The sequence below is a fragment of the Pithys albifrons genome, chromosome Z (genome assembly GCF_047495875.1).
Source record: "Pithys albifrons albifrons isolate INPA30051 chromosome Z, PitAlb_v1, whole genome shotgun sequence".
Lineage (NCBI taxonomy): Eukaryota > Metazoa > Chordata > Aves > Passeriformes > Thamnophilidae > Pithys > Pithys albifrons.
The window spans coordinates 11,742,092-11,751,175 of NC_092497.1; the positions used below are offsets into that span (position 1 = coordinate 11,742,092).

The 9,084-nt window shown below is 38.0% G+C and overlaps 1 protein-coding gene across 2 annotated transcripts in view; it reads left to right on the forward strand.

The window, feature by feature from the left end:
* TARS1 (threonyl-tRNA synthetase 1) overlaps positions 1-8,531 on the forward strand; it is a 29,187-nt gene extending 20,656 nt beyond the window's left edge. For both annotated transcript variants that reach the window (XM_071581584.1, XM_071581583.1), the window contains exons 10-19: positions 109-207; positions 905-1,071; positions 1,610-1,772; positions 1,862-1,999; positions 2,679-2,756; positions 4,459-4,559; positions 4,666-4,770; positions 5,450-5,522; positions 6,251-6,365; positions 7,267-8,531. In XM_071581584.1, coding sequence (XP_071437685.1) covers positions 109-207; positions 905-1,071; positions 1,610-1,772; positions 1,862-1,999; positions 2,679-2,756; positions 4,459-4,559; positions 4,666-4,770; positions 5,450-5,522; positions 6,251-6,365; positions 7,267-7,415 — 1,188 coding nt within the window. In that variant the 3' untranslated portion in view covers positions 7,416-8,531. The remainder of the gene's footprint in view (positions 1-108; positions 208-904; positions 1,072-1,609; positions 1,773-1,861; positions 2,000-2,678; positions 2,757-4,458; positions 4,560-4,665; positions 4,771-5,449; positions 5,523-6,250; positions 6,366-7,266) is intronic.
* The last annotated feature ends 553 nt before the right edge of the window (positions 8,532-9,084 follow it).

Sequence of the window (9,084 nt, forward strand, 5' to 3'; positions counted from 1 at the left end):
CTTTTTGAAACTGATTAATGATGCCCAGTCAGTAGTAATTAGTTTGTGATGTTAAGTGAAAAAGTTGGGGTGCAAATACTAAGCTTTTCAAGTGTTATTTTTCTGCAGGACCAAGAACTGTTCTTCTTCCATGAGCTCAGCCCTGGTAGCTGTTTTTTCTTGCCAAAAGGAGCTTACATTTATAACACATTAATTGAATTCATCCGGGTAAGTAGTGTCTTTTGGAAATCTCAGAAAAATATGTAACAGCATGCTACATGTAACAGTATTAATAGCCCTTCATTTCGAGTTATTTTAATCTCTTAGTTCTGTAAACCACTAAATAAACCTGGTTTCTTTAAATTCTCTTGTTACAATCTCTGCAAAACTATGTTTTATCAGTACTTTATACCTTCAGTTAAAGCTGTAATAAAGATGCTTTATTGTATGAATTCTTTGGTATCCTATAGTACAGCTAAGCTCACACTACTGCTGTTCCACTGATGCATATTGACTTGTTTTAATAAACTTACTTATTTTGACCCTGTAGACCAAATTGTTTTGAAAATACATGCAGAAAAAAAAATCCTGATCTTCCTGTTGTAATAGTTTTTCTGTGCTATTACTGTATGTTTGGGCTGCAAGGTACTATCAAGTACCATTGAGTAATTAGAGACTGCTGCTTTGTCTGCAGGGAGAAAACTTGTTCTTCTTGCTTACTACAGAGAAATTGTTTGGGGGAAGGGTGGTGCTGGTGGAAGGGATGTATCCTGCCATATCCAGCTTGAATTTTTCTCTTCCTCATTTCCTTCTTAAGTCATGGACTTTTGTATGGCAGTGTTTGTTTTTTTCAATGGCTGTGGATTGAAGTCTGTACTTTGGTTTTCTTTGTTAGTTGTTTTATGTACTGGGTTTTTCATTTTAGAGTGAGTATCGAAAACGTGGATTCCAGGAGGTTGTCACTCCAAATGTTTTCAACAGCAAGTTATGGATGACTTCAGGGCACTGGCAGCATTACAGTGATAACATGTTTTCTTTTGAAGTGGAGAAGGAAATCTTTGCACTGAAGCCAATGAACTGCCCTGGACACTGGTAAATACATAGCAAATCCAGTTTACCAGAGATGATGTTAATTGGGAAAAACAAACAAAAACACCCCCCCCCTTCTTGTTTTGCCTGTCTAATTGTATGTAAAGATTGCTGTCTTCAGGTTTTCATACTCTCAGGAATTATGTAATTATGAGTGTTTTTGTCTACATGTTCTCTTCACTTGAGACACTGAGAAATGCCTTTTTTTCCATCATTACAGTTACTGTGTTTTAGAACTGAAGCATACCTTGCTACTACAAAACCTAGATATCCAGAATAGATATTGGGGCATTGTCAATTTTGTGCCAGTTTAGGCATTCAGTTTTTAGTACCCTGTTTCAGTAGGTGTTATGTCTTCTCTCTGTGGGGTGGGGAAAGCCTACCAGCTATGAAAAGTGTGCATTTGTTTTCCTAACAAAACCGGATTGCACCATTGGCTTTGTCTGCATGTGCTTAGTCACTGGCTAAGTCACTTCTCATTGGCTGTTCTCTGCAGAATTTTGATTCTCAATGGCCTTCAAGTAACAAACTTTTCCTTTAGCCTTATGTTTGATCATCGCCCGAGATCGTGGCGTGAGCTGCCACTACGGTTGGCAGATTTTGGTGTCCTGCACCGCAATGAACTGTCGGGAGCTCTCACGGGACTCACTCGAGTGCGCCGGTTCCAACAGGATGATGCTCACATATTCTGTGCTATGGAGCAGGTATGTGCTGCAGTTAAAGGAAATCAGGCATTAAAATCGGATTAACTGATTTTTCTATGTTTGACACACTTATTTCTGTTGTCATAAAGATTGAAGAGGAGATAAAGAGTTGCCTGCAGTTCTTGCGTACTGTGTATGATGTCTTTGGATTCTCCTTTAAACTGAACCTCTCCACTCGTCCTGAAAAGTACCTGGGAGACATTGAAGTGTGGAATAAGGCTGAAAAGGTAAACAGTAGTTTTATTAACTTTTTCTGTGAAAAACTTTCATCTGCAGCTGAAAGTTCTGTAAGAAGATAACTGCCTTCTGGGAGGCACAGTGAAGTTGGGCATGAGCAGTAATAGTCAATAACTGTCCTCAGTTCAGCCCAACTGCTGAAAATAGCCTGCTCGCAGTGTAGAAGCAGTCTCCATGTCAGCATCAAAGCAACTCTCTCCCTGTATTTTTTGATAATGAAAAAAAGGAGGAAGAGAACCAGTTCTGACAGCTCCTGTAATAAGACTTAGATCGATTTCTTGAAAGTGAGATTGAAAGGGATGGGCTTAGCCCCTGCAGGTGCAGTGCCGGGGAGAAGGCAGGACAGGAACAGACATTTGGTGTACCAGAGTGCATCTCATCTCAATATTATATACAGACTTTGAACTAGCATAAAAAGTTCTTGCATCTTAGCTAATGCTTGTTTGTCCTCTTCCAAAATGATTACATTAATTTTGTTTGTTAAATTTAGACTTTCATTATTTTTTTTAATCTGAGGCTCTTCCAAAACTTCCCTTTTTAGACAATAGCCAAGTTTCAGCAGTAACTGAGAAGTACTGAGAATTTGGTAGTGTCCCCTATCTGTAGTAGCAGGTTGACCTGATATTGTAACATAGAAAGAAATACTGAGTGTGTTTCCTTTATGTCCAGCAACTCGAAAACAGCCTCAATGCTTTCGGTGAGAAGTGGGAGTTAAATCCTGGTGATGGAGCTTTCTATGGACCTAAGGTTAGTATGTGCTAACCCCTAGCTGGTTTCAGCTTTTTATTTCTGTTTGGATAAGGCAAAAGGCTGGGATGAGGAAGAAGGGATTTTTTTTTCTGGTTATCTAATACCATTTTAAGATAATGTTTGGCTGAAATTTTCTGTTTTTCCAGACAAACTGACATACTGGAGAGATTAATAATACTTTGTGATCTTAATTTTCACATAGTTTTAATGGATTAACACTCATTTCAATCATAAATCCAGTTTACATGAATAAACTAGTTGTCTGCAGCTTAAGCAGAACTGAGTGGTTTAGTGGGTGATATGAACAGAAGGTGGCACTGTAAGATCTGTTTTAGCAAAGTAGCTGCTGCATTAGAAATAATCCTTTCAGTGATAAGTAAATCCTAAGTCACAAGAAAAACAAAAGTAAACTTACTGGTTAAGCAAATTTTTACTTCTTTTACTGCAGAATTTTGTAGCTGCATTGAGTTACTGATGGAGTTTGGTAGTGTAAAAAGCCTGGTACATTGATTATGTGAGTTTGTTGGGTTTTAAAAGCTCTCTCCTCTGTTTGGACAGATTAAGTAGGACTTTTCAGAAATTTCATGATACCGTTGTGCATAAGGACAGAGAGCATTACAAAACTGTTTTTAAATCTTTCCCTAATACACCCACACTGCATTTATGTCTGTGTTCTCATCTAGTAAACTTGTTCTGATTACTCTATTTGTATGCTAATGATTCAGTTTCAGTTTATTGTGTTGTAGGTGAAATGTTTTATATCAGCTAATCATTTATAATGTGAAATGCAAACAAGATTTAGTAATTTCTTCATTTGATTGAAAGAAGGCAAATATACAGGAACATTTGTCAACATTAATTAACCTCACACTTGCTCCTAATACAGTCTGGATGTGAAAATAAAGTAGGTTGTAAATAATTTATTTTGATAGAAGCTTTATGATGACTAGCTGAACTATCATAAACTCTGACTTCTGAATACAAAATTGAAAGAAATTTAGGTCTTGAGTTACTAAAATGCTGTTCTGCATGTGTAATACATAAATGAAAATAAGGTGCAGAGCCACAGCATATAAACTGGTAAAATGATGAGTAAGTGAGCAATGTAATAAATAAATAAGGTCAGGACACTATAAATCTACTATTTTCTATCAATGTTCTCTGTCTAACTTGTATCATAAGTCTACTCAGCATTTAAATGTTAGATGCAAAAAAACAATAGGCTTGACTCATAGGTCAGGACAAGTGTCATTGATTGATATGATTCCCTACTGGTAAGTGGACTACTTAACTGCATAATAAAGAAGTGTAAGTTTGCCAATTTGAGGATGAAGAAATCTTACTTTTTTGCAGACATGTTCAGTTCTGCACTTACATGCTACTGAATTCACTCAATGAAAGGCCCTTAAAAGCCCCAGATTGAAAATCACAAAAAATAGTCTGAGATACTCAATGTAGTTCCCCTGTGAAGTATTGTCTCTTGACTTACTCACACTGGTCTTAGCTCTAACAGTTTTGCATCAGAACCTGCAAATCACTTAAATCCTAATGCAGGCTGAAGTAAAACTGCACTGTCTAAAACTACATACAATTCCTCTGCATTGAGTGAAACCTTCCATCTCAAAACAATGAGTTTGCTCTCAGGGGGAATGCTCATCTCTTAAGCTGTAGTGAAAGTTCGTGTCTTTTTGTTTTTAAGATTGACATCCAGATTAAAGATGCCATTGGCCGCTACCACCAATGTGCTACAATTCAGCTTGACTTCCAGCTGCCAGTCAGATTTAACCTCACTTTTGTCAGGTAAGCACAGAGGATAGTGGTTTTAAGTTCTTATAATCTAACTTCACTGACACTTACAGATGTAAGTCGAATCAAGAAAAAAATCTTACAAACCCTTTCTTTACAGCCATGATGGTAATGACAAAACAAGACCAGTTATCATTCACCGGGCTATCTTGGGATCTGTGGAGAGAATGATTGCCATTCTAACTGAAAACTATGGAGGCAAATGGTAATGTTGAAAAGCTAATATTCCAGTTTGAGCAAAAGTTTCAGGAGAGAAACTAGCCCCAACCATCCAAGAGTCAAGAGGGTTGGTTTGTTCTATTTGCTTGCTACGGAGACATGCCATCGGAATATCACAGGGCAATTCTTCTGACCCACCTTCCTCAGATATTAAATAATTCAAGATATGGAAGATTCTACATCATACTGCTTGTGCAGGTGCAGCATACTGCTATTTTGCCCAAGGCACATGTCTCCCTACTGCTTTTGCAGCTGGGCTGCCTTGTAAAGAGTAATTTATGTATGTGGTTTACTTTACCTGTGTAATATATAAATGTAGTACCCACTGGGAATGACCTCTCTGATTAAAACAAAACTAAAAAGTAAATATTTTCCTGTGTTGAGTTAGTAATAAGTTCAACAACTCAATTACAATTTGTTGTCTGTTGTAAAACACAACATGGAATCTTTGGTCAGCAAGTGCTTTTGCCCACACTCCAATTGTTTAAGACATTCAGTTATTTTTGTGAGATAAATTGTAATGAATATAGGGCTGTCATCACCCAGTCTTAAGCAGCTGGCTTGATGAGTCTCTTCTGTAGATTTTACTCCTATCTGTATGTTGGATCTTTTGTAATGACAGAATTCTGAAAGCTGTATAAACTTGTTTTGTTTGTTTACTGAAGGCCGCTCTGGCTGTCCCCACAACAAGTAATGGTGGTACCAGTGGGACCAGCATGTGATGAGTATGCTCAAAAGGTAAAGTATATGGTTTTGGGACTTAATTTTCAGTATATTGTATTTAGCTGAAATACTTGGTTATTAATGTTTAATAGTCTTAATCTCGTGATGTTCAAAGTCTTTGCATGTTGATTCATTTTTATATTGCAGTGACAGTTTGTTGCTGAAGTTATAGATTGACCTTAAAGATAACCTGAGTTAAATTTTGGATACAGAAAATTAAAAGTGCTCATCTTTGTGAGACTTTTATTTTTGGAAAACTTGTTTTTTCTCTCTGGCTCAAAAGCTGTCTTACCTTAAAGTTCTAGTCTCCTGTGGTCATGTGCATCTTGCAGAGCAGTAGAAAAGATGAAAATAGGTCTTTGCATATTTAGCGTCCAGCAATGATCTCCTGTAGTCCTTTCATGCACCCTATATAGTTAAATAGTCTGCAAAATATATATAAAAAAATCTCTTCTAATCAGTAAGCTCCACCATCCTGCTGCCTTTTATAATATTGAACTCAAATAAGTATTCAGCCCAAACATTAGATGTTCACATCAATGCTTATTTATTTTCTGTATATGTAGTTGCTTGATAGCTGATGTATTTTAATTTCCTGAACTGGGCTTGTCTCCAGTGCCTGAGCCTATGACAGTGGCCTTGTTTTAGGGGTCAGATCATCTCAACTGGCCTACTCTACAAATCATAAATAGTTTATGGTCAAGAATATCCTGTAGTGACAGTCTAAATACTTTTTCTCCTAGGTCCGGCAGGACTTCCATGATGCTGGATTTATGGCAGATGTTGATGTAGATCCTGGGTGCACACTGAACAAGAAGATCAGAAATGCTCAGCTTGCACAGTACAACTTTATTCTGGGTAATGTTTTTGTTGTTACCTTATCCTGCTTCACTTTCTTGTTACAGGATCAGATCTTCTGTGAGTAAGGCAGAATTATAATGAGTGTTTTAGGTCACTTTGTTCTAAGAGTCTCCATTGCAGAGGGCCTTTCCTGACTACATGATAGGCATTCCTGATTTGTACAGCTGTCTCTGAAAGGAGATCACTGTGACCTAAGGCATTACTGCTGCTTTAGAAAAAGGTTTTTCCCATCCTTTGGTCACCAGTGTGGAGATAACATATGAAGTCTCTTGTCCTTTTTCAGACAAATCCTTTAGTGGTTTTCCATCCTCTCAGTAATTTATGCTCTTGTTTCTAATGTAGCAAAAGAAATAACCATATTTTCATTGCATTCAGCTGGGGTGCTCTCCTGGGCTATACATGCATAGGAGAAGCCTCCTTCAGAGAGGGTGTTGCAGGGACAGTTAAAACAGACCCTGAAGTACAGGATTTGAAGCAGCATGTTATTCCTGTCATGTAAATTTGGGGACTGTCATTAACCTTAAAGCTATCTGGGATCCACTAGACTCAAAAGAGCCTTTAACAGAGAAACTCTACCTTCAGAGTAACTGACAGAATCATGATAAAAGTTCTGTTAAATAAAACTTAAGGCATTTGATACAGATAACACACAGCCACGTTTCACTTTCAGGACTACAATCAATCAGCCTATAAAGGAAAAAAATTCTCACCTAATTTATATTCAGAAGTTGTTTCAAAGAATTTTTCTTCTGAATGTAGATTGGGTACCAGAGAAATACAATCTCCAAGTGTATTATATAAAATTTGTTTAGTAAGCCTGAAGTTTTACAGGAATAGGAGGAAAAAAAATAACTCGCTAAACATTGAATTCATTCCTTTGCATCTTGGTTGTTTCTAGTTGTTGGTGAAAAGGAGAAGGCGAGTGGAACAGTGAACATCCGCACCCGGGATAACAAGGTGCATGGAGAGAGAACCATTGCAGACACTGTGGAGAGGCTGCTGCAGCTGAAACGCTCCCGTTCCAGACAAGCTGAGGAAGAATTTTAACACAATTTGCACTATCTGATGTAAAAAAAAAAATTCTGGTTTTTCTAATTTAGTTAACCACAGAGCTTTAGTTCTGAGCCAGATTTGAAGTATACTTCACATTTGGACCTCTTGCTCATTTTAATGGGGATTTTTCTTCAGTAGAAATGCCTCTTTTTGTAAAAGAAATCAATTTTTCACAAACCTTGAAGTAAAATTTCGTGGCCTCTAACCAGTGCCAGATGCAGCAAGGTGAAATGGCTTTCTGTGACTGCAAGGGAAGATTGAAATGTTAATCAGGGATACCTATAGCATTCTAACTACATTGTTAAGAATAGGAGAACAAATTTTTTCATCCAAGTTGTAACAAAAGACCTCAGGCTTAAGAAACCACATAGTAAAGATGCACAGCAGCAGCTTTTGGAGTGTCTCCATGAGCAAGGAAAGTGGTATCTTGGCACCCTGTCTCCTGGTTGTACACCAGTTTAATATATTGACTCTAAAGAGTTCTCAGTCACATGAAACAGGAAATGAACAGAGGCTTCCTGCTTCCATAGTAGTTGGTGCCTCTGGCAGTGTCTCAGCTCCGTGATGTGGTATGTCTGCCACAGAGCACCAAGCTGCTCACCAAAGCTACTAACCATAGCCTACTGTGCCCTTTTCCAAAGGCAGTCTCTGAAACATGCTGGCTCTGCAGGTAAGGTCCTTGGAGCTGTAAAAAGGGGATAACACTGTCTGGAAAAGGCAGGGCATACTAGGGCCAAAGAACCCAGCTAAGAAAACCAGGATTCTTAGAAAAAAAGGGTGTTTCTGTTCATGTCTCTGTAATGTCATTACAGCAAGGCTGTATGTCACAGCAGAAACAAAGGACTGGACAAAAAAGGATAGTGATTATTTCTTTTAAGACAAATGCAATTTCCCAATTTGATAGGTACAGTCCCCTTCTGTAGAACACTTCCTTCCCAAGCCTCTAGTCCTGGGCATCATGTACTTAATTAGCAGCTCCTCTTACCTTACAGTTGAGGGATCTCATGAATTGATTTTGGGTTTGGTTTGATCTTTTTTTTGTACATCAGGCTGACAAAGCAAATGTCTGTTACCAACAAAAAATAAAATCTTGGTCTGAGGTTTCTTTGAGTCTGTGGTTTTTGTTTGTTTTTTCTTCTATTAACTAACGTGAACAGCTGCAAAGGTGATTGGTAACAGTTCCTTTAAAAAGAAAGCTATTGTTACAGTGTTGGCAGAGATCTGACAAATCTGAGGATGTGTTTGAACTATCCCATCTTTTCAAAACCTCCTGAGTTTTGCCATTTCCATTATTCTCTTGGAAGAAGCATTCCATTCTGCCCTTTCTTACCTGTCTTACTCAGGGGTGTGATGGTCATGTTTTATCAGCACTTGAACCCATAGTGAATTCAGACTCAGAACATAACCCCAGCAACTTTCAGCAAAATCTATTTCCTCCTCCTTTTGTTCATTCAGATTAAAGGTTCTAAGTGCTGTGGGGGAAAAAAAGGGGGAAATTGATTTTCCACTGCCTTGCTGATTTCCAAGTTATTTTTGTGAGATTATTTTCTGTGTTTTGTACCTGCTTTACTTTGGTGTGAAGTGACTTGCCCATGCAGTCACTTCAGTGGAATCAGATGGCAGCTACCCCTGGGGCAGAACTATCAAATGCAGAAGCAAAACA